Genomic DNA, 26,560 nt, shown 5'->3' with positions numbered 1-26,560 from the left:
GAGACACCTAGGTGTCCCTAGACAGCTTTTGATATAGTTCTTCCTAAATGTTTCCATGCAAATATGCAGGTGTGCTTTTGTGTGCATAGGAACTATACTGTTTAAAGCTGTAGCCTGTATTCTTAAAAACATATTGAGAATTCTGTTATTCAATATGAGTAACAAATATGGTTTAATAGACAAATGTGTATATCTGTGCACATAGTATTCACATTTAGTTTATTTCCAGTTTTGCTGTGATGCACAAATGCACATACACTTTCACTGGTTATTTTGGATTAATTCCTAAAATTGGAATTATTGGATAGCAGTATATTGATACTTCGAGGCTCTTGATACATATAAACATAGTTATTTCCTTATCCTTTCAAAACATTTACTATTTCTAATAATTTCATAAATATCTACACCTAATTAAATGATGGCACATTATATCTACTTTTAAAATAAGAGCTTTCATAATGAAAACTCACCTCTTCTGATCCACTATTAGATGAAGCTTGATGCTGCTGCTGCTGCTGCTGCTGCTTCTTGAGCATTGCAGATCTCTGAACAGCCAGAATACTAGGGCTAGATTTCCAAAACTATCATAAAAAGAAATATGAACTAGTGAAGGATGAAGTTTTGAAAAAAATTTTAACAAGGTTAAATTACTGAACATTTTCACTGCCTCCAAATAATAAATTCAGACTATTTTCCTTACATTATATGTAATACGGTATTATAGCAATTAAACTTCTGAGCTTAGTTGCATATAAAAAAACTTATGGTGTGCTGAGACAAACAATATTAATCAACATATTCTTTGATGTGGAATATTATTTTCAAAAAACAAAGTGACAATATGTGACACCAGTGCTACTCAAAAAGTGCCCAGTTTTTTAATTGATGTGAAGATGAAGAGCTTGTGTCAGAATGCAAATAAACTATGTCACTAAGCAGTTTCAGTTCAACGAACTTTTTATTTATTAGATAACAAGACTGCCTCCATAAAAGAAGTGTGTTAATGTATATCCTGGCCAACCATCTTATCATGACTGGCACTCTAAGTAACACTACTGTATTCTATTATGAGGTATAGACAGGTTTTAGTAAATCTTACAGAAGCTTTGTTCAGAGGGACCCTTAGCCTATCTACCAAGTATCTTCAAGGAAGCAAATCGATTAGATTCGCCTGCTATTAGCAACAAAGTATCTCCTTTGAAGATCTTGAAAGGAGAGATCAGACACACTAAGATTAACAGAAAGACCTCACAAAGCCTTTAATTTTTATCCATGAAACAATAAATATTTATGAAATTCAGTTTATGCATTAGAAAGTTGTATTTGTGTGTTTATTTTGTACTTGCTTGACAGCTTCTCTTCCAAGCCAATTAACCATTTTTGAGATATTTAACCACAAGTTTAAGAATCACTGAAAGTAATTTCAGTGTTTAAAATTAATGTTTTCTAAAAGCTAGATTAAGAATGCTATAAACCAATGTTATAAATTTTCCCAAAGTAGTACAAGAAATCTACCTTTCAGGATATTGTATTTATTACCTCAGCTCCATCAACTTTCGGTGGTTTTGCTTGGACTTTGTTTTCTCGGGAAGTGTCTGACTCAGACTCTGACTGACTGCCCGATTCAGATCCAGATTCAGAGTCACTGCTACCTGTTTGGCTACTGCTTCCATCACTACTGCTTCCAGAACTTGAACCAGATCCAGAGCCTGAAGCTGACCCAGAATCATCATCCGACTGGCTACAATTTGAAAATAAACAGATTTCGACCAAAATTTATTAGGAATTTAATTTTCCTTAAGTCAGCAGAAAGCCCCAAAGCATTAAATTGTATGTCATATTTCAACTTTCTACAGCCAAACAAATAGAAAAAAAAAATTAATGTTAATCTATAGTAACTGACGTACTTGATAAATTTAGTACAATTTTGGCAAAAACATAAGCAATCAGACCACAATCTTTCTCAAAGATAATGAGCAAAATCTATCCAATTACAGAATTCTGGGCTACAAACTTGGGAAAACAAGAAATTGAAGGCATAATCCTTATCCTTAAAAGGCTATTTAATATTTAACCATAGTAAATATAATGTAGAAATTGTGTGAAAAAAAAGGATACACATCCTGAAAATTCTCACAGTCACAGTTAGAAAAAAATTTGTATCTTCTACTTATTTTCAAATTTATATCTATGTTCTTTCATTCCAGGGGAAATAATTTATTGATATTAAGCTATGATCAAATACAATTTACTGAAAGATAGAATCAGTAATTGCTTCTCTGAAGAAATCATTGAATCTGTCATGGTTCCACAGCAGTAAATATGAAATAATAGTAAATTCTCACAATCTTTCTTAAACTCTGTATATGCACTTATGAAAACAATTAACAGTTCACTGAGAAACTACCTTTTTTTCCTAATACTAATTTTCAGTCCAAAGTAACCTAGAAATGGTCTGGCCTAAACAGGTGATTGTGTAAATTACTATTATTTCCAAGGCCGTTTATTCACAAAGTATTTACATATGAATTGTTGAAAACTAGGGCATTAAATTTTTTACACACATAATAGACTCAGCTTTTGATATAATTTCACCAGACTTTATGACAAACGACAGGTAATATAGCTTGTGTATACACAACACGGCTAAATTCAACTTCATGTCCTCTGCTGTAATTTTCAGAAATACCACCAGATGGAGGTATTACTCTAGGGAAATAGATTGCAATATTAAAAGTAATTCATTTATAAAAGTAATATCTCCTTTTCTAGAGCAAGGAGTTTAGTATTCACATGGAAACAGAGACATAAAAATATGAAAGAAGACTTTTGATTCCAAAAGTTAGATATAAATTAAAATGCTCAAAGTGTGAACATATGCATATTTTTAAAATCTGGGAATCTAGAGGAATAAATGTTTTTCTTCACAGAAAACAGTAAGCAAAATTTGCCTTTTAATGGCTGTGATACTAAGATCACTTTTGCCACAATTTCTAACCAATGGTCACATGGCTCAGAGATCAAAAACAACACAATGCCTTTTAATTAATAAATAAGCAAACAACAAACCCCACTTACCCATATTTTACTCAGGTCCCTTCTGAGAAATTTCAGCAAGAATAGTAAGAAGATATTTTTCCTGACACAGAATTTTGTTTCTCCATTAACCCACTAAGAGATAACTCATTTACTCAATAAATTTTACTAAGAGGTATGTTATTAGACTGGGAAAGACTAAGTTTTACCATTAAAAGAACCTCTAACTTGGTATGGAGAGATGACAGTCATATCTACCAATAAATGCTGTTCTGTGTGCTATTTTTAAGATAACAGATCCAGGAGTATGGGGAGCACTGAAGATACAAGCAAGTCTAAGAAAAGTAATTGGGGAACACTGAGAAAAAAGTGCAGTTGACAGAAAAGGAGTATGAAGCAGAGGGGTATCTCTGTGATTTCTTGTAAGCTTCTTGAGGATACCATTTATTTTTTCCAGAGTACCTAACAATAGCACCTTACACAATGAGGGTGCTCAATAGATACTTGAAAAGCAGACACATGAGAATGACTGAATTTGGGGGACTATCATGGGCCTATATTTTTGATTATGTCTTGATTAGCCATTCCAGATGAATGGCTGGTCAAAATTCCTTGTTAATATAACAAAACTCTAAGTGAAAGTGGGAATATTTCCTTTCATACTCTTCAGGTAGAAGTAGTTCTGGATGGAGATAAAAGCAAACAGCCTGAATCTAGGTTACTCTAATGACACAGATTTATTATAGAATGTCTTCACCTTATGCATTAGAAGCACAAAGAATTTATTTTATTTAGTTGCTTTTTGTAGGATTAAGAATATATACAAAGATTAAGTAAGAAATATCTTACATACTGTCACAGAACAATCTCCAGGATATAGTTAAATTAAAAAAAAAAAAAAAAATACATGAGCCTGTGTGGCTCAGTCGGTTGAGCGTCCGACTTTGGCTCAGGTTATGATCTCACGGTTCGTGGGTTCCGGCCCCACGTCGGGCTCTGTGCTGACAGCTCAGAGTCTGGAGCTGCTTCGGATTCTGTGTCTCCCTCTCTCTCTGCTCCTCCCCTACTCACACTCTGTCTCTCAAAAGTAAATAAAGACTAAAAATAAAATTTTTTTTTAATTAAAAAAAAATCCAAAATACAAAACAATGTTTTATACTATGCTTCCTTTGTATAATGGAAAAACATACATATTTGCCTATATTTTAAAAAAAAAGAATAATGGCAAGATAAACCAACAATTAAGTTAAAAATGGTTAACTACAGAGGGTGGGACAGAGGGAAGAGTAGAGGGAACAAGGTCTGAAATGAATCATCAGATTCAAACCATGTATATGTTTTACATAAGTTTTTTAAAAATAAAATCCTAAAAATTTCAAGAAAAATTGACACAGGTTTAGGAAAAAATATCTATATTGAGACATAAAATTATGAGCTAAAATCGGTGACTAATGTTTCCCTAATAAAGTAATTCTGTTTCAGCTCACTGCTATAAGATGCTCTTTCCAGAATAAAAGTCTGGGCATGGCCCTCCTTTTTTTTTTTTTTTTTTTTTAAAGTTTTCAGTGTTTCTATAATAAAGTGCAAGTACCTATGAGGCCTTTCAGGAATCTGTCTTTGCCAACCTATTTCCAGCCACTTACACCTTTAGTTCTACAAATGGTAAACTATTTGTAATTCTGAGAGCCGGTTTCTCTTTCTACTTCCTGCTTTTGTACAAGTACTTCTCTTTTTTCCCTCACTATATAATTCCTACTTGAGCCTCATCTCAGAGGCACTTCTCCAACAAATCTCTCCTGACTCCAGAGTATTCCCAAACCAACTGTAAATTAGGTACCCTCCCTCAGCACTCCCAAAACACTGTATACATACTACTATCTTGGCTGTGAGTATACTATGCAATGATCACTGTAGTTCTGCTTTCTTTCATGGCTTTTTTTTTTTTTTTTTTTGGTATCTCATCTTTAATATTCTATCATATCGTATGTTCTTAGAGTGTTGAGATTTTTACTTGTTGCCCTTTACACCAAACAAAGAACTCAATGTGTTTGATGGGTGGGGCGCCTGGGTGGCTCAGTTGATTAAGCAACCAACTCTTGATTTCAGCTGAGGTCATGATCCCAGGGTCATGGGATCCAGCCCTGCGTCAGGCTCCAAACTAAGTGTGGAGCGTGCTTAAGATTCTCTCTCCTTCTGTCCCTCTCCCCTACTCATGCTCTAAAATAAAAAAAATAGGGAGGGGGGAGACACCTGGGTGGCTCAGTCAGTCAGGTGTCCAACTGTTTATTTTGGCTCAGGTCCTGATTTCACACTTCATGGGATGGAGCCCTGCAATGGGCTCTGCACACATGGACAGCGTGGTATCTGCTTGGGATTCTCTTTCTCCTCTTTCTCTGCCCCTCCCTCACTCAAACACACACATACATGTGTTCTATTTCTCTCAAAATAAATAAACGTTTTTTTAAAATGATGGGTAGATGGATTTCCACATAAATCCAAGATACATGGGTTAGAATTCCTGTATAAAAGTCACAATTATATCTGCCTACAAGAAATACTGCTGAGCTCTAACATTTTATTTTTTTTTTTTTATTTTTTTTTCAACGTTTTTTATTTATTTTTGGGACAGAGAGAGACAGAGCATGAACGGGGGAGGGGCAGAGAGAGAGGGAGACACAGAATCGGAAACAGGCTCCAGGCTCTGAGCCATCAGCCCAGAGCCTGACGCGGGGCTCGAACTCACGGACCGCGAGATCGTGACCTGGCTGAAGTCGGACGCTTAACCGACTGCGCCACCCAGGCGCCCCAACATTTTATTTATTTAGGTAATAACCAATACCAGTAACTTTTTAAACATAAGCCACTTAAGAGTTATCCTTATTATTTATATTAAATCTCACTAGCACAATAACAATAAAGCAGTAGTTACTAGAAACACTGAATTCTTTTCCTCACCTTTCTCAATGTACACAAGAAAATCCACCGTTAAGTTTATAGGCACTTTGATAAAATTATATTGTTTCTTACAGTAAATTAAATAGAAACACAGCATTTAAAAAATAAAAGAGCAATTCAAATTAAAGTCTTTTTGGGGGCTTGTTTTTATACTCAACTTCAAATATAAACAAGAGAGCAATAGAATGAATTACCATATATCTAAAAACCAGCTTCACAATTACCAACTCTTACCAATCTTGTTTCCAACAATCTAGCTTCCCAAAGACACACATCTCAGGCACTCTAAAATTTTATCCATAAATATTTAAGTATTGGGGCGCCTGGGTGGCTCAGTCGGTTAAGCATCTGACTTCAGCTCAGGTCATGATCTCGCGGTTCGTGAGTTCGAGCCCCGCGTCGGGCTCTGGGCTGACGGCTCAGAGCCTGGAGCCTGTTTCTGACTCTGTGTCTCCCTCTCTCTCTGCCCCTCCCCCGTTCATGCTCTGTCTCTCTCTGTCCCAAAAATAAATAAACATTAAAAAAAAAAAAAAAATTTAAAAAAAAAAATAAAAGTATTATAAATGAACACTATTTTTAAATATCCAAAAAAACAGTACTATACCTTTAAAGCATGAGTTACTCCTGAACATTAAAGGTTCACACATTGCACTTGTATCTTTTTTTTTAAGTTTTTACTTAAATTCTAGTTAACATACAGTGTAGTATTAGTTTCAGGTGTACAACAGAGTGCTTTAACACTTCCATATATCACCTGCTCATCACAAGGGTACTCCTTAATCTCCATCACCTATTTCACGCATCTTCCCACCTGACCTCTTCTGGTAACCATCAGTTTGTTTTCTATGTTAAAAGTCTGTTTTTTGGTTTGCCTTTTTTTCCCCCCTTTGCTCATTTGTTTTGTTTCTTAAATTCCATAGATGAGTAAAATCATATGTTTTGTTTTTTTTTTTCTCTAACTCTTTAAGTCTTCTTAATGTGACAGTTCCCTCTTCCTTTTTGCATTCCCTTGCAATTTATTTTGTGGAAAATATTAGGTCGTTTTTTCTGCTTTTTCAGATTTTGCTTACTGTAACTCTGTGGTATTAACATATTTTTCTGGCCCTATTTCTTGTAAACTGTTAGAACAAGAGGTTCAGATTCAACTTCAGCTTTTCTTTTAGCAAAAATATTTTTAAACACTTGTTGTGGACTTAGAACAAACTGAAGTTTGGTTGTCTCTTTTTAAGTAAAGATAAATTTTAGTTGGCATTTTCAGCCTTATCCATCCATTACACAGTTCCCTATAACCTCTACACCTAATTTTTTAGCAGCCACTGATCATATGGCTTTATCATCTATTCATTTAGAGGCAGTAAGATGGTGATACACCATTCTTCACTTACCCATTATATCATTTATTCGTTAATTAACTTTCCCTCATGTTTGTTAACCTTAAGTTACAGTTCATACCTGAAAGCCATTTTTATTTGTTTTCCTTATATTTGTTAGTTTTGAAAGTGAGTTAAGTTGCTAGCATCCTTTCAAAGTTGACCAATAGTTTTTATGTCTCATGAACTCATGGTTTTGAATTCTTTGATAAGTTTTAATCCACTATATCATTCTTGATGTCCAAATTGTCCCATCTTTAGCCCACAGGAAATACTTTATTAGTTCCAGAGTCCTTTTGACAAGACCTCAAGTAGTCTTTGATAGCTTCCTTACTTTCTTGTCTGACAAGATGAACCAGGCTCATCTTGTGTATTTCCTGCTTCAAAATGTAATCCAGCCATTCCATCAAAATGCTTTTGTTTAGATTAGAACTTAAATTGCAATCTGAGTACTAGGTGAGTCTATTACTATGGGATTGGTCACTGTTTTTAAGATTGTTTTTAATGGAATGAACTAGTAACATACATTTTTAAAGACAATGCATTAAGAATTTATACTAACATTTCCAATTTAAATTTGTAGGTTTTTATTTTTTCGGTTATATATTTATAGTATCACTTGGGTTGAGTTTCTTTGTTCCAAATGACATTAAAATTATTTATTTCCTTACCTGAGAATGTATATAATAGCTCCAAAATGATACCTTATTAATAACATGATTACTAAATGTTAAAATCTCTTTAAAATTCTTTTGTCCTAAGAATAATCCTAGAATCAAATTATTGCTTTAAAACAACTGAAATAATTTATTGCTGTAGAGCCACCAATTTGGTTACTTAGGATCATTTGCCTTTCTTCATTTTAGATACTGCTTTTTACTCATTTTGACTTAATTTTGCTTTGTTATTTACTTGGATCCAATGTGAGGGCTACAGAAGTTAAAGTCAAAATCTACTTTCCATCTTTGTCTCCTCTACACTATGTCGTCTCCCCCTATAGTTCTTTTTTAAAGTTCTAAATGTACTTTCCCTTTTCTTCAATATAAGCAAATTATGAATAAGGATATATTTGTATATATCTCCTCTTTCATAAAAAATCATTAACATATTTACACTCTTAAATGATATATATACATTGTATTCTGGAGATCATTCTACAGCAGATTTGTTTCCTCTCCCTTTATGCAACTACACATACTCCATTTTGTAGATGTATCACAGTTTCACTTTGTCCCTCAAAGATGAATATGCTTTGCTTCCAAGCCTAAAAACATGGCCCACTGCATATATCTTTTTGTATTTGACAGCATATGTTTTGATTTGCTACTTATCAACCAATGTAAACATATCCCTTTAAAGTTTCAAATTTTATAATCGCCTAGCACCCAGATCCTGATAGCTAAGTACTATTCCACACTTAAATAAACTGGGAGTCCTTTGAAAAATGGCAGATTCCAGAGACAGGGAAAGTACAAGACGAACCTAAACTATCCTGCTATACCCAAAAGCGAAAGAAAGAAAGAAAGAAAGAAAGAAAGAAAGAAAGAAGAAAGAAATGGAGGCATTTCAAAAGAACAGGAAAAAACAAACAAACAAACATAACAGGACATAGGAGCCAACTTGAAGAAGCTTTCATTGGCAAATCTGACCTAAGCATAGAAACAGTCCATCAAAGGTTACTACCCAGTAAATAAAACAGGAATCCTCAAGTCCATGCTGATAATAAGTAGGTAGGTAGGCAGACAGGCAGAAATAAAGACAGTGGAGAGCTCTGATAGGGCTCTGACCACCAATTGGTCAATATGGCCAGGAGAGCAGTGTTAGAAAATTACCATTTTCAATCACCAGAGAAATACTAGTTTGGGCGAGAATCATCAAGAGACACTAAATCTAGGGATAGAGTTTGATGAGTAAGATACCTGCACAGTCTCAAGGTGTCTTCTTAGAAATTGTTTTCTGGTGTAACTGATAAATGAGAAACCAGATGAAAAACCGGAAACCACCCTGTCCTGGTAATCGAAACAAACACAGTGAATAGGGACCAACAGGCAACATGAGCCTCCAGATATATCTGAGAAAGATATATCACCACTTACACAGTACTCCAGCCAGGGATGCATGTGGTATGGGATGCATTACTTGGATCTAATCCAAAGTGAATAGAAGACAAGCCCAAATTAAGAAATATATTTTATAAAATAACTAGCCTATCATCTTCAAAATACTAATGCCATGAAAAACCAAAAGGAAGTGTTCCAGATTAAAGGAGATTAAAGAGACATGACAGCCAAATACAATATGTGATCTCAGACTGGACTCTATATGGAAAGATGACTAGGATTGACCAAACTGACTACTGACTGAAGATTATTCTATCAATGTAAATTTAATAACTATACATGCCTTATGTAAGGGAATGCCTATATTCTTGGAATACATATATTCTAAGGTGTAAAGTGGCATGGTTTTTCCAATGTGCTCTTAAATAATTCAGGAAAAATAAATACGTATTACGTATACATCACATATATAAATATAAAGGCAAAAAGTTAAAGTAGCAAACCTGAGCAAAGGGTATATAAAGAATTTCTTGGTACTATTTTTGCAACTTTTCTGCACTATTCATTAGTGCTCCTACTCTACTCATCCCTCACTTCTCCAATCAAGTTATTCTAAATCTCCACCCCAGATTACATAAGACACCTAGCAAGATTTCTGGCAGTGGTACATGATTAAGATAGTTGTATTGCCTGGATATTTTACTTAATTCTACCCCTACTTTCTAGGACTCTAACAGACTCTAAAAATATGTAAGTAAACAGTACTACCACCTCTTGGCTTTTTATTCAAAATATCATAAGCCTAATAAGTCTTTCAAAGTTGTCTTGTTCCTTCCTCCTGGTTTCTCTGCCTCTACTTTTCTTCTTTCAGATTTTTTTCTTTCTCTAAGTCATCTAATTTAAAATTGTTTGGGGGCTCAGTCGGTTAAGCGTCCGACTTCAGCTCAGGTCACGATCTCGCAGTCCGCGTGTTCGAGCCCCGCGTCGGGCTCTGGGCTGATGGCTCAGAGCCTGGAGCCTGCTTCCGCTTCTGTGTCTCCCTCTCTCTCTGCCCCTCCCCCGTTCATGCTGTGTCTCTCTCTGTCTCAAAAATAAATAAACGTTAAAAAAAAATAAAATAAATAAATAAATAAATAAATAAAATTGTTTGGGGGAGGGGTGCCTGGGTGGTGAAGTTAGCTGAGCGTCCAACTCTTGATTTTAAGCTCAGGTCATGATCCCAGGATCGTGGGATCAAGCCCTGCGTTAGGTTCCCCATGCCTGCTTAGATTCTCTCACTCTCTGCCCCCTCCCCTTCTCACGTGCTCTCTCTCTTTCTCAAATATAAATAAATAAATAAATAAATAAATAAATAAATAAATAAATAAATGTAAAAAAAATAAAAATAAAATTGTTTGGGGGAAAATAATTTTGAGGAAACAGAAAATCTAGAACACTGAATCTATTTCCCACATGGTCACAATTGTCTATATCCAAGTAGCACTGGTTCCTTCCAATGATGCACATAATCACCAAATCTCTGCATGACCTTCACTGGTCACCTCCCACAAACAAGTGTCTTATATTCAGACAACTTCATTCATTTATGTTATTGGCTTGGACCCTATGGTCCTTTCTCTCAATTATACTCTAGTTTAGACAAAACTTAAAGTAGCTCTTCACAGATTTCAAAATATCTTCATCACTATACTCTAATTTATCCATACAACACAGGGTCCCAACTTTAAGGAGACTTAATTCCATTGTCAAACACTTATTTTCAATTCCAATCTCACCCTGCTGTCCAGAGACCCCATATCCCCTGCAAATACCCCTGTGCTGCCATGTTTGCTCAGAGCTTACTGCTCCTAATGCTGGCTTTGAGGTCTTTTTTATTGCTGGCACAATGAAGCCTTCTTTGAAGTTTAGCAGTGTGCCTATTTTTTGCCCACTTGCACTATTTTATTTAGATTTTCATATGTTTGTGGGTAGGAAATACTTTACTTTAGGAGAATCTTTTAGCTTAACCTAGCATATGACAGCATAGCAACACCTCCTTTATCTGCACTCAACTCTAGACTCAAATCAGTCCTTTAAACTAAAAAAAAAAAAAAAACCACCAAGACCTATAATGGGTACATGAAAAGAATATATTCTCAAGTGAATAAACAAAGATTCTTCTGTATTACAAGAAAAAGAAGTCTTCAAGTATTTTTTGCTTTTTTATCACAGGAACTGGAAACTAAGTCTGCAATGGCACACAAAGGAAGAATGAATAAAATAATCTAAGAAAATGGCAACAAGGAGCAGCTGCTTCCCTTACCATCAGATCAGCAACAGAAGAAACTGGCCCTGATAAAGGACTAGGAATGGACTGACAAAGTCAAGAAACTGTAGGTTAGACTCTGGAAAGATAGGGAAGGAATGCTATAGGATACACTGATAAAAGGTAAACTGCTTTTCCACAGAAATATTAATAAAAGATTAAATGCCTGACATAGTAATACATAAACAAACAACTATATTTACTATGCTAAAGAACAAACATACTGCACTAAATTCTCATTTCAAGCCTTGTTCCCTCTCCTAATTACTGTTTTAAGATCAATACCATTCAAAAGGAGTTCTTTGGGGGAAGTTTTGAAAGAAGTTTTTGACAAATAATTATGGGGGAAATTCAGGGCTAACCTGATTGAATGCTCTGAAGTTTAACCCTAACCTATTTTTTCCTAGCTTTCTAGCTCTTTCTTCTCATTGTTAATTATATTTATATATGTACACCCATTAGACAAGCCTCAGGTTTCTGCACATGGAAATAATAAATATACTTAAGGATTACTGTGAAGATTAAGAGATGTAAAGCATATAGTCTGATGTATTGTGGGAATTCAATACTAGTAGATATCAGAAATTTAAAAAAAAAAAAAAAAAAAAATTGGTCTTTTTCCTGAGTTCAAGACCAGAATCATTACTTCAAGTTCTGCTTTAAGCTGTTCTTCAGACTGTCATAATTATAAATATATAAAGTGTCTATGAATAACACCTATGATGTACTCAAGTTTTCAATACAAATTACTAACAAGGATAAACAGGGTGATTACTAATTGGTGCTATGTGCCAGAACCTGGATTCTCATTTAATCCTTTCATTTTTTTATAATAAATAAACTGAGGCTCAGAGAAGGTTAAGTGAAGAAACCAAATACCAGTATTGTAACAAGTGTACAAATTATGAACACATGTGAAGAAATGAAAGAAAATTCAGAAAAATAAAATCCAATGATTTGTTAGTATAAGTGATTATTTTAAAGTAACTTTTTATATTTATGCCTTATGTACGTTGTCTACTTGCTCCTCCACACTCACCCAGTATCCATTTTGTTTGCCCTTTAGTATTGCATAACTGTTGTCCAGTTTTCATTGGTATACACCCACCCAGCTAAAGATTAGATTTCCTAGTCTATCTTTCAGCTACATGTGGCCATGTGAACAGGTTCCAGCCAACGGGATATGGCTAGAAGTGATGTGGGATTATTATGTCATAGCCTTAATAAAGTGGCTTGCCTTAAATCTTCCCCTACCCTATTTTGTTCCTGTGGTCTGAAAACGGCAACTAGTAGAGCAAAAGCAGCTATGTATTAAGGATAGCAAAACTGTCCCACTAGTCACAGTAACTGAATAACCTCAAGGAATAGAGCTCACTTACCTGAGAGTGGAAAAGAAGTGACTATGTGAGCCCCTGTGTTTTGAGGTATCTAGTACATACAGCACTTTAACAGGTTCTCTACTTAACATACTATAATAACGTTTATGCGATAAACACTTTTGAAAGAATAAGTTCTATACGTATACAATGTGAATTCACTGGCTCATCTCTTCAATTAACAGGAGTTTTTAGAAGAGACAAAATACCATGGTAAAAAGTAAAACTTATGAGAATCAAAGATATAAAGATGCATTGATTTCTGATTAAGGAACTAGAGGTAAGGGAAATGGAATCAAGGGCAAGGCTTTATGGAAATAGTCATCTTAGAACTCACTGGTAGTATTCCCCATAATTTTCCCTCTAGAGAATGAGTCATCTCTGAAGTAACTGATAATCCACTCTAAAGTTACTCAAAAATATATTCTTTATGTAACCTTCTCCAATTTCTTCAGGCACATCACTGTAGCAACATACGTGTTCACGATATTTTGGTCATGTTATTATTCTTTCACAATATTACAATTATTTTTATGCATGTATCTCTAACTACATCCTAGAATTCATTAAGTCAGGGACTTCATTTCTGTTATTTTTATAGACTGTTATCTACTTCAAGGGACTAGAGAAACAATATGGAAACTAGTAGGTATTGAGGAAATACTTAAAACTAAGACAATGAATTGGTGGCCAAAGGCAATGGCTCTCAAACTTTCTGGACTATGACTTATACATTTTATATCATGAGGCAGTGCACACATGCACATGCATGCACACATAGGCATAAAAGTGTGACGAACTACTACTGTACAAAAGGCACACTGTATTTTCTATTCTAGTTTACACTATCCTCTCTCAGTAAAAAAAAAACTGTTCATAATCCTCTAACATGCTGCAACTTACTATTTAAAATATATTACCCTAGAACAATCATTTAAAAAACGAGAAGAGTTTGGCGTCAGGCTCTGTGCTGACAGCTCAGAGCCTGGAGCCTGCTCTGGATTCTCTGTCTCCCTCTCTCTGCCCCTCCCCTGCTCATGTTCTGTTTCTGTCTCAAAAATAAATAAAAACATTAAAAATTTTTTTTAAAATAAGAGTTCATCTAGATAACTAAGATCAGACTACCTTTAAATTCTTTAAAATTACATTGTATTAGAAATTGTTACCCAGCTTATCTTTCACTATAAGCCATCAGATAAATATTAAAGGTTTGAGAAAATATGGAATGTATCTATCCATCTGTATGGTTCTGAAAACCAACTAATGTCACTGTTTGTTAGACACTGAACATCAACCCAACAGTTCCTTTTAGCATTCTAAATTACAAATCCAAGTCAAAATTTTACTATAACCTCACAATACAGTATGCTTCTACCACCTTAAAGTTTCCAGTTGCATAAATAAGAATAAAACTGCTAGAAAGGGTCACATTTAGCATCACTACTTTCAAAGATGACTAGGTTTAGTCATGTTGAATATCAGGTAAAGACAGTAAACTCAAGAGTTTCTCTAATAAATATTCAGGGAGACAGATGAGAAATAAAGGCTACTATATATATTTGAAAGTTACTAAACAGTAGTTTCATAAAACACATAAAATCTGTTGTTAATGTTAATGACATGACACAAATCTAATTCTGTAATTTATAACAAGTAGATAAAGCTTAACTGATGACATTTATGTTTTCCCTATAAGTATTTCCTACCATAAGTCTAATCTATGTAGAAATTAAGACATTTCAAAATAAATGAGTGGGAGAATTTAGAAATTAAACTAGATTGCCCAAGAGATGAAATGTGTTGAAGCTAGATGATGTGTACATGAGGGTTCATTTTACTACTGGTCACTACTTTTGCATATGCTTAAGATTATCCTCAACTTTTAACAGTAATAATAAAATAAAATGACTATATTTAAAAGTTTAATTTTAAAGAGATTATCCAGGAACACCTTGGTGGCTCAGTCAGTTAAGGATCTGACTCTTGATTTCAGCTCATGTCATGAGATCAGCCCCACATCAGGCTCCACATGTATGAAGCCTGCTTCAGATTCTCTCTCTCCCTCTGCCCGTCTCCCTCACTGGCATGAGCTCGCTCTCTCTCTCTCTCTCAAATATTAAAGAAATAAACATTCAAGAGATTATCCATTTGATTAATTTGTTTTAAAAAAGATTTTCGAGGGGCTCCTGGGTGGCTCAGTCGGTTGAGCCTCCGATTTCAGCTCAGGTCATGTCATGGTCATGAGTTCAAGCCCCAAGCTGGGCTCTGAGCAGACACCTCAGAGCCTGGAGCTTACTTCAGATTCTGTCTCCGTCTCTCTCTTCCCCTCCCCCACTCACTCACTCTCTCTCTCTCTCTCTCTCTCTCAAAAATAAATAACCATTAAAAAAATTAAAAAAGAAAGACTTTTGAAACATGTATTGTATATACTTTTTATTACTTTAATGAATACTACTGCAAAAACTAAGTTCCCAGCACTATATGCTTTACTAACAAAGTTATTTATAGTATTTCATCAGTCTGCAGATACCCATGGGAGTGTACTGCACACAACAAAAAACCTCCACTTACTGTGAACCATTCAATTAAAAAAAAATTTTTAAGTAAAATCACCAAAGTAGTATAACATGACTAAGACAAACTACCAAACCCTAAGTCAATCCTTTGCTATAAAATACATACAAAAACGGTAATAAAGAAATTTACATTTTTTGTACTCATGTACAACTAATTGTAATTCTTATAAAATTTCCTTTCATATACTTCTTATTACTTCAGGATTTACTCATTTAGAAATGGGAATATTGTAGTAGTTTGCATCAAATGGCAATAATCATATTATAATCTACTTCAAGCACAAAAATAATGGTCTCCTTTGAAGGAATTTAGACTGCAACTCCACTCTTCTCCAATGGACCCATTTCTTTACATAATAGCTCTCCAGCACAGTATTTACTGCCATCTAACCAATCATTTTCCTGGGTATAAAAATTTCTCTTTGCTTTTTGCCTAAGCCTGTCAACACACCTCACCATCATAAAAGCCCCATTATCAAGACTTTTAACACATAAAATCTAAGATCACCAGGGTTTTACATGATCTCTTTAAAAAACAACAATAAAAAATTTCATTCTGACATTGGGCTTGATGTAGAAACTAACCATTTGTCTTACAATTAAACTTCTCTGTCTCCTACCTTCAAATTGATGCACGCTGTCATTCTGTTTGTACCGACTATAACCACCTGACACTGCCAATACTTGACTTAGGGGCATCTGGGTGGCTCAGTCGGTTAGGCATCCGACTCTTGGTTTCATCTTAGGTCATGATCTCACGGTTCATGAGTTCAAGCCTTGTGGTGGACTCTACACTGGCAGCACAGAACCTGCTTGGAATTCTCTCTCTCCCTCTTGAAAGAAAAAAAGAAAAAAGAGAAAGAAAGGAAGGAGGGAGGGAGAGAAAGGAAGGAGGGATAGAGGGAGGGAAAGAAGGGGGGGAGGGGGGAGGGAGGGAAGGAGCTCCCCACTATTTTTGGGCCTTATGGCTCATCTCCGAGAGTTACTGTAGACATTGGATGCCAGAAACCAGTACTGTTTAGACAAAACTTTCCATGTCTTTGTACTTTAACCTCAATGATAACTTAGATCTCAATACATCCACACCAAAGAACTTTCAAATACAGTTTACCATTTACTTAAAGTTGACTAAATAATCACCTCCTATCACAGTGACAGATAATATATCCTTAATTATAAACAGCAATTTTCTCAGTCATTCATACATTAAGAACTTGATTCTGGTACAATAAATTTCTAGACTATCTCCTTAAACCAGTGGTTCTGACCAGTCTATTCACATGAGTGATTTTCTCTCAGTACATGATGCATTTGGGGCTCCTGTGTGGCTCAGCTGGTTAAGCGTCTGCCTCTTGATTTCGGCTCAGGTTATGATCTCAAGGTTGTGAGACCAAGCCCATGTCTGCCTTCCAGTTGAGTGTGGAGCCTGTTTGGGATTCTCTCATTCTCTCTCTCGCTCTCTCTCTCTCTCTCCCACCCCCCCTTCCTTCTCTCCCTCACTCCCCTGCTGGCACTTATTTGCATGCACACATGTGCTCTCTCTCTCTTCAAATAAACATTTAAAAAAATACATGTTGCATTTATTCAGCTATACTTCTTTTCTCTCCTTCCTTCATTTGGGACTAAACGTCAGAGTAAAGAACTGCAAAGGTAGCAGGTCCAACACATTCTCTTTATTAGGAACTTACACTTCTTTATTGGGGGACTATGACCTCTGCAAAAACTTTCCTCTCCATCCCACTACTGAATATATACCATTTGTTCTTCCTTTCTTTCCAAACTACATCATTTCTTATCATCAAGATTACAAAAGTTGAAGAGCTCCATGAAAACTTTCCCTATAGCCTATTATTTACTCTAGTAATTCCATTTTCTTTCACCTCACTTGTATACCTATATGTTCCATGAATTTGAGTATATTCACTTCACTGCGCGTTAACACCTAGCTATTCCATTATCACCTCTAAATCATAATAATCTTTCTTCAAGTTAATTTATAATTTTTAAATATGGCAAGATACTGAATGATTCCAGATAAATAGCTTCTCCTATATGCATATGAACTTAATATGCATACAAATCTTCTGGGAATCTTTGTTAAAATGAAATTTCTGATTCAGTATATCTGGGACACAGGAGAACTTTTAGGGTGAAAAAATCATTCTGTATAGTAATGGGGTGGAGGATAAATGATTCTGTGCATTTGTCAAAACTCATAAAACTGTACATCACAGAGTAAATGTAATATATGCAAATTAAAAAAAAATCAACCCATGTGACTGAAGAACACAGAATGGAATGTAAACTGTGCCAAATGAATCTAACTTTATTACAAATTTATGACAACCACACTAAAGGGGGTGGTAGGAAGAAGCTAACTTTAGTAACTTTAGAAAACAGTGTTTTGACTAGAAACCGTAAGGCTAAATATATTACCAACTGTGTAAATACGCTACATAAACACTGTATTCTAGCTGATAATTTTTTTCTTCTGGGAGTATGGCCTAAAAATTCTGAAACTGCTTTACCTGTATATGAGCTTGAAGTGCATGATGGGATGGTGGATGGTAGGAGCCAGCTTTCTCTCTGAAGGAGATTGAAGTTATAAAGGAGCAAGAAAGGAAGGTTAGGATGAATCCTGTAGTACAGAATTAGAGTTGGAGACATCAGTACGAACTCATGTTTACCTTAACATGCATACTGATAGACACTGAAACTATAGATAGGCAGATATAGGTAGTTTAGTATACATACATATACTACATAGCTCTGTCTGCTTTTTCCACTGAGAGGACCTGGAAGCAGTGATAACTGCATAGTAACGAGCATACCTAGCACCCAAACCTTGGTTTCTAATACCCTTGTCTCCAACAAAAGGATCCAGAGCTCTTTGGAAAAATGGCTGGTTCTAGGGCAAAAGGATAGAAGTATGTAACAAGGACACAGTGGCCAACTTGAAAGTCAGTTCCCAATGGGCAAGGCTAGAATAACCTGAGCAACAGAATAAATAATTTACTGGATTATAATCCAAAGTATAAAATACATATACATGAAAGTCCAGGCTCATATAAATGAATGACTGAATGAATCGAAGAGAAGAGTTCTTTACAGAAGAATTCTATTTAATATATGTAGATAGTCCCTCCCAGCAGGAGATGGAACTTAATTCCAACCTTCCCCCAGAGACGGCTGGACATATGGTACCTTGCTTCCAAAGAATACAGTATGGAAGGAAAAAAACAGTAACTTAAACTGGAGAAGTATGGCAAATATTACATTGGCTAAGTGATGAAGGTTAACATCATCAGTAATATCATGTGGCTATTAATGCTTCCCATACTATGTGACTAGAAGAGCACTTCATCTCTGATATTCTTTCTAAAAACTGATAACCCCAGTTTACCCTAATAAAACATCAGAAAAATTTAAATTGGGGGATATTCTATAGGATACCTGGCCAGCACTTATCAAGACTGTTAAGGATATCAAGGAAAAACACAAACTCTCACAGACCAGAGGATACTGGGGACAGTTGACAACTAAATGCAACATGGTACCCTGGATTGAATCCTGGAACAGAAGTGGCATTGATGGAAAAACCAATGAAATCCAAGTAAAGTGTGGAATTTAGTTAGTAGTTTTTTAAAAAAGATTTTTAAAAATGGCTAAAAATCTGGTTTCCCCTTCTGGAGAGTAGGAATCATAATACTGCATACATCACAGGAATTTTATGAGAATGAACTATGATAAATTCATGTAATACACTGTGCACTATGTGCACCATGCCTGCCTAGTAAGAATAAGAGCTCAATAATTATTGCATGCCATTAATATTGTTTCAAGAGATATGAAATGTATTCAACCTCTTGCTGGCATGGGCCATGACACCATCTTTTGGGGGTTCCGGGAGAGGGGGGGCAGAAAGCATGTGTAATAACAACAAGTTCAATAACGAAAAAAATAGCAAGGTACTGAATGACTCCAGGCAAAAAGCTTCATCTACATACATATGAATTTAATACGAACACGTTATCACTTGCGAATCTTGTTAAAATGAAGATTCTGATTCACGAGGGCTGGGGGTGGGGATGGGGGAAGGCCAAGGTTGTACATTTCAAACAAGCTCCCAGGTGATGCTACTGGTCCAAGGACCACAACTGGAGCTTTAACTTTTCTATTTATGTATTTTTTTAAATTTTCTGTAAAAAAGGTAAGAAAATTTTTTCCATCTATTCTTTATCTCTTCACCACAAAGAAATACTCTTTATTTTTAAATACAGAACTGTACCAGATACAACCCACCAGTCACCAAGACCTTAAACAAACAACTATGTAAACAGTATAAAAAGGGGCAATTACAAATTAATGTCTGTCTCCACACTGTCTCATGCCTATGCAGATAAAAGTAATGTATTTGAAAGTCAAATCATATACAGTTGTCTTATCCTTACCAGTTATAAGTACATTTAAACACTTTATAGTAATCTAGATTAACAACCATCCTAGGAAATACTATGAAAATTTTAATTCAATAAATTCTACTTAGAGAGAGAGTAACCTATTGCTAAAGCTCCTGGATAATGGTTTATTGAATTTTCAAAATGTAAGAAATGATCTTAGATTAAGTAGCACATACAGAATATTTGAGGAAAGAAAAAACTAACAGGAAAAGATGAAGACAGTATATACAGAGCTGAAAAACAGGGATTAACAGAATATGGCATAAAAGAGCTATACTTTCCTGCAAATAATGACATCATGGGAAAATGTTTCTTAGCACAACCTTTTGAAATTTATGAATGAACTGAGGGGCTCCTAGGTGGCTCAGTCAGTTAAGTGCACACCTCTTGATGTCGGCTCAGGTCAAGATCTCAAGGTCAGTGGGATCCAGCCCCATGTGGGGCTCTGCAGTGACACTGCAGACCCTGCTTGGGATTTTCTCTCTCTCTCTCTCCCTCTCTCCCTCTCTCTCTCTCTCTCTCTCCCCCCCGCCCACCCCTCCTCCACTTGCCCTCTTTCTGTCCCAAAATAAACAAACATTAAAAAAAAATTAAGAATTGTCTTTTTTTAAAACTGAGATAAATGCAAAGAAACTTAGAAAATACCATTTTAACTAGTATTGTCTTTAAAAATTATTCAAATTTACTTAGTGAAAAAAACTGTTTTGATGCAAGAAAACTTTCTGGAATGTGTGTACATAAATGCAATGTTTCCAAAAATGGTATACCATAGTAGTCTTCAACAAGACACTAATAAATATATGGTAAAAAAACCAACATGGCCTGTGTCTAAGTTAACTTTAACTTGGGTGTTCCTTAAATTTAACAGGTCCTAGGGGCGCCTAGGTGGCTCAGTCGGTTAAGCCTCTGACTTTGGCTCAGGTCATGATCTCCAGGTTCTGGAGTTTGGCCCCACATGGGGCAGGCTCCATGCTGATAGCTCAGAGCCTGGAGCCTGCTTAGGATTCTGTGACTCCCTCTTTCTCTGCCCCTCCCCCATCATGCTCTGTCTCTCTCTTCTTCAAAAATAAACAAACATCAAAAAAAAAAAAAAAATTAACAGGTCCTTTAGACTACAGGGCTTCTCAAAGTCTTTAAAAAGCCTTTTAAAAACTGTGAGTTTCTACAAAAGGAGATTTTCAGTTGGAAACTTTTCATTGATAGTATTTCCTACTTAATAGTTATACAAAACACTTTAAAAGTTGAAATCCAAAGAATTTTAAGAGTAAGGCTGATAAAGCTCAATTGCCAGACATACATTAAGTGTAAATGCTTAAGACCACTGTAGCACATCACCAACAATTTCCCTCACTCTAGAAATTTTTCAAGAGCATAGTTTGCTAATCAAAGTGATTCAAGTACATAATCAAATTTACATGAACAATTCTAGATTAAAAATTTAATCTGCAGGCCAAGGAGAGAAATTCTTCTGAGGATTAAGCATGTAGTAATCATCTAAAAATTAGCAAAATGTGACTATATATTTCTGGTCTTCATCCACAAATCTATTTCTGGATTAAATCATCATTCAAGAGAACTTTAAAATAAAGTCTAACTAGGATTTGGAAAACCTGGGGGGGGGGGGGGAGGGACTGTTTGTTTGTTTGTTTTTTTGCTCAAATCCACACAGCTGGGAATTGATGCTTTGAAATCTTCCAAAATCATCTTTAGAAAGCTTAACTTCAGTTATATAATAAACTTTATGCTGAGTTTAAACTGATGTGCAGGTGCATCCTGACCCACATTTCTTAGTAAATAAGTTTCAAAATTGTCAGTTATAGCATAGCCAAAGAGACATCTTCCTGTGTATTCTTCCTCCTTTCAGTCAATGGTCATAGATACCTTTCCACATGACAAGAATAAAAAAAAACTTTCAGTACAAAGCTAATTATACCAACCAAAATTGTCAAATGGCTACTTGCTTAATTTTATTTCATGAAACAAATGGAACCTCCACAAAGAAAAAAAAAATCGAAAGCACAAGTACATTTAAAACTTCTAGCTAATAAAAATCAAATTTTACCTTAAAAACTATTTACAATGTATATCAACTTTAAAAGCAGAGCGTATTTCTCCTCTTTCAACCCTATATTAATATTCATAGTTACATTTTGTTTCTGCAAGAAATCCCCCTAATATAAATTCATATCGTCACTCTTAACTAGGCACAATCTCCCTTCTCTGTACTGCCTTAATATAAAAACTTTTTTTCTGGGGTGAGGGGTGACGGTGACTGAGGGTTGGTAACAATGACACTAGAGCAAAGGAAAAGGATAGCATAACACCAATAAGGAAGAAAATGAAAGCAAATTAGAAGCAGGTCTCCCTCCTTCTGATAAACACCGGGCAGTTGCAAGAACAAGATAACTTGACAAGCACACTACTCAGAAGCACATAAAACTTATACACTAGAAATAATGACTCAGAATAGAGAGTATGATTTGCAATTATTTTAAATAAGTATACATATAAAAGATTGCTTTAAGTGAATTTGATTTCACAGGGGTTTTTTTCACTTTATACTACCAAATCTGACTTACTACTACTCCTTTTTTGCTTTGGATCTGGCAGCAAAATACATAAAACATGACTGGAGCAATAAGGGCTCACAGTGTAAAAGCACAAGATCTATCTGAATACTCAACTATAACATTTACTCTCACGAGTCTTATTTCCTATTTTGTGAGTAGTTTATTAAATTCCTGGGTATTCTCTAGATATTTCTGTTAACCATTTCATTGCTCACTGATAAATAAAAGAATGTGGACAAGGTGACTCTTCTAATCACTTAATACAGTCAATACAGCTATAGAGATATGAATCAAAGATGAGATTCACAACTCTTATAATTTAACCTCTCAACTCTGGTGATTCTGGAACTCCGTTGTCTGATACGTTATTATACTTTGTAAATTAAGTGGTAAGACGAAACTTCAAAATCATTTGGTTTAAGTCTTTTTTTTTACAGTTGAGAAATAAGTTAACAGAGTTGTCAACTCAGGTTTTGTAATGTTGATACCATACCTATTCAACTAAATAATGCTGCTTTCCATAACTGCTCCTTTTTCTCTATGATGTTCTTGTTATCTAAATAGTCTGCCTGTGAAAGCTGATAAACCCTACCTAACATGACCAGAAAATACCAAGTTTCAAGTCAAATACTTATACCACTGCTTCATTTTCTCATTTTCTATCCAACATTTTTTCTGAAACCCTCCCAACTGCCAAAACTTTCCTGTTTCTTGTCCTTCACCTTTCTCCACTACTGTAATTTAACGTTCCAGTTATGTAGTATCCTATGGTACATAAAACATGATGCTAATTATAATAAGCAAATATTGAGTGCTCATTATATCAGGAACTCTCTTAAGACCTGTACATAGAACACCTCACTTATTCTCAATTTTAAATAAAATAAACAATATTGTAATACCCATCTGTAAGTGAAAAATCAAAACCTCAGAGGTAACATAATTTTCCCTGACACTGCTAATAAGGAGAACTGGGAAAAGTAATCAGGTAGTCTGACTCTAATGCTCACATTCCTGATCTCTACTGATAAGTACACATAACTATGTGGACTGTATCAATGTGCAGATAACTCAAAATTAGGGGGCTACAGAAGAATTTAAAGAGTCCTTGTATTTAAGAGGTTTCTAACACATTCAAACAGCTTAGTATGGGTTATTCCCATTAACTATATCTTCTTTGCAAAGACATGGCCCAAGTTACTCATTCGTATATAATTAAAACTCAAATTTAAAAAGAAAATAGAGGAGAAAAAGAGTTGCAACAATACTTTAACAGATGTCCAGAACGGTGTTGCCCAAAAGAACTTTTGCAGTAAGGGAAAGGTTTTCTATGTGCATAATACACCATGGTAGCCATTAACCACATATGGCTTTGAGCACTTGAATTGTGTTGAGCATGACTGTATAAATGAATTTTGAATATTCTGTAATTTTAAATAGTTTAACTTTAAATAGCAATATGTGACTAGTGGCTCCTATACTGGACAGGACAGGTATAGAAAACAAAATCCTAGAGAAAAGTAAGTAAAGAACTTCTTGCTGCCTTTATTTGGAGAGTGCACTAATAGGCAAATCAATTTAAATGTTTCTTTTTACTTGCTCTAGTTCATTGACCCAAACAATATAAACCACAAAGAGATTTAAGTCACCTAAACTTTCTGTATTTAAATGCTTCTTTGTACATCTCAATGAAAAAAAAAAAAATGAAAACCTGTATTATCGACAAAGCGTATGAGAAACTTTTAAGTGTTTGGATAACTAAGAGGAAGAATTTGATCTGAAAACTCTGCCACCTATTAGGAAAACTAAAGAGTCACACAAGTTTTACATTCTCTTCATAATACATACTTGATAATAAAGTGCTTACCTTGATTCTCCACTACTGTTTCTAACACTTTCTTCATCGCTGTGTCCATTCATTGTAAATATCAAGAAGTTTTAAAATAAAACACAAATGTTCCCAGTTAAAAAGATGAATACAAATATGAACTCCTTAAACATCAAAAATTCACAGATGAATTCTTTCCAACATTCACAGGCTTCCTGGGGCCCTTCTGATTCACCTAAAAAAAAAATATTAAGAAAGCTAAGAAAATATCCTGTAGAAAAAAGATAAATCCATCTATTCAGAACTTATACAAATCTACTTAGGCCAATTAAATTAGAGATGGTAAGGAAGGAGTAGGAGTCTTTCACTCAAAATGCTTAGGCTTCTACTAACTACACTCCTGCCTACTTACTAGAATTTAGCACACTATTGCTTATTTTTGACAGACGAAATTAAAATATTTGTGGAATGACAAAACTTTTAGACTAAAACTGTGTGTCAATACACATACATACACATTATAAACAGATAACTAAAGCAAAGTGGTAGTACATAACATATACATACATGTATATGTTTCCCAAGAACCGAAAATGAAGTCTTAATGGATACGTGGTCAAACAAATGAAGGGGGAAAAACTTAATCAAGCACTAATTCCTATTATCAAGAACTTCTTGTACTTGAGTGAGAAAAAGTTTTGAAAATGCTCACATTAAGAACAGAATAAAAGTGTATCACATAATCTTAGCGAAAAATGTGTAGGTCAAAACAAATGTGTTCTTTCACAGGTAAACCGAGAGTGGAGTGATAAAATTTAAATAATATTTATCCAGTTTGGGCTTGCAGAGGTTCCATTCAAAAACAACAACAAAAAAGGTAATATACACTAGGATTATTTAAAAAAAGGGGCTTGGGGTAGAAATCATGAGCCAAGACACAGCATTTCCACCTTTCAAGATTTCAGCACAACAGTGGAGAGTCACCTACAAGCCATCCACGAATAAACAAAGGAGATCTCTGGCAGGGGAGGGAGAGGAAGAAGCGGGGGAAGGAGACGTCAGATCCTTCCCCAGCCAGAAAGTACCGAGACAGGCGACTGAAAGCAGAGCTGTCCGCCGACCTCAGCAAAGAGAATTTACTCCTACGATTATTTCCACTCCACAAAAAAGAGGGGGAAAATATGCTGTTGCCAACTCAATCAGAGCAAACTCTGCATCTTCACTGGGACTGTAATTCTCCAGAGACTACAGTCCAGTAGACTCTTTGCAAGAATTGGTCATCCAAAAAGTAACCATTCCACGCAACATTTATTCTTAACACTAAATATTAATTCCAACTAGTCAAAGAGCTTTACACCATAAAACAATTAGGTCTTAAAAATCTAGCTACTTAATAAACTGCCTCTCTTTCTCTAAAGTCTCTCTTCATCGAGAAAGTTCACTCATCTTTTCGTTATTTCCTTTTCACCTTCCTTTCGCCCCTCAAAATGGCTTTCTCCGTACATTGTCCCCCCCCCCCCCCCCATCTTCCGTGTCGGAGTAAGTCCTCTTTCTGAGACCCTTCTCACAACCTTAAGTTGTGAAGCTCCAAGCGCACGCAGCTCTCTGGTGCCTTTCACGCGTCTTAACAATGACTCTTCCCTAAGTGGCTAAACCTCTTCAATCTTCCTTCTCTGCGCCCCGTCTTTTCACAGTTGCTTCACTCCTGCTAAGTTTTCAAAGCGGTACTCGAAAGGAGGTTGGAAACCTTCCCCCTCCCTCATCTATACTTCGCAGCTTCGCTTCAAGCAGCCTCCCAACCAGACGCACACGACCCCACTCCAGCCCCGTCCTTCTCTGGGCCTTCATCCCGGTCCCAGAGTCTCTCTTCCCGCCTCAAACTTCCCGCAGACCCGCCCCGCGCCCTCCCGGGCTCGCCCGGGCCGCCGCCCCCTCCCCCTCCCCGCCGCTCCCCACGTGCTGGGAGCCCGGGTCGCGGCGGGACCAACGCACCGGGCAAGTGCTTGCCGCTCGAGCCTTGC

General features: G+C 35.7%; 1 protein-coding gene across 3 annotated transcripts in view; it reads right to left on the bottom strand.

Annotated features, from left to right (window-relative positions):
• Nucleotides 1-26,560, bottom strand: part of CHD1 (chromodomain helicase DNA binding protein 1) — a 77,011-nt gene that overhangs the window by 49,065 nt on the left and 1,386 nt on the right. For 2 of the 3 annotated variants that reach the window (XM_060635300.3, XM_060635303.3), the window contains exons 2-5: nucleotides 24,579-24,774; nucleotides 18,210-18,267; nucleotides 1,543-1,744; nucleotides 474-584 (exon numbers count right to left, since the gene is read on the bottom strand). In XM_060635300.3, the coding sequence (XP_060491283.1) occupies nucleotides 474-584; nucleotides 1,543-1,744; nucleotides 18,210-18,267; nucleotides 24,579-24,627 (420 nt within the window). In that variant the 5' untranslated portion in view covers nucleotides 24,628-24,774. The remainder of the gene's footprint in view (nucleotides 1-473; nucleotides 585-1,542; nucleotides 1,745-18,209; nucleotides 18,268-24,578; nucleotides 24,775-26,560) is intronic. The other variant, XM_060635302.3, reaches the window with a different exon arrangement.

The sequence above is a fragment of the Panthera onca genome, chromosome A1 (assembly GCF_046562875.1).
Source record: "Panthera onca isolate mPanOnc1 chromosome A1, mPanOnc1 haplotype 2, whole genome shotgun sequence".
NCBI lineage: Eukaryota > Metazoa > Chordata > Mammalia > Carnivora > Felidae > Panthera > Panthera onca.
Note: the sequence above shows the minus strand (reverse complement) of the source record. Positions and strands in the feature narration are given on the sequence as shown.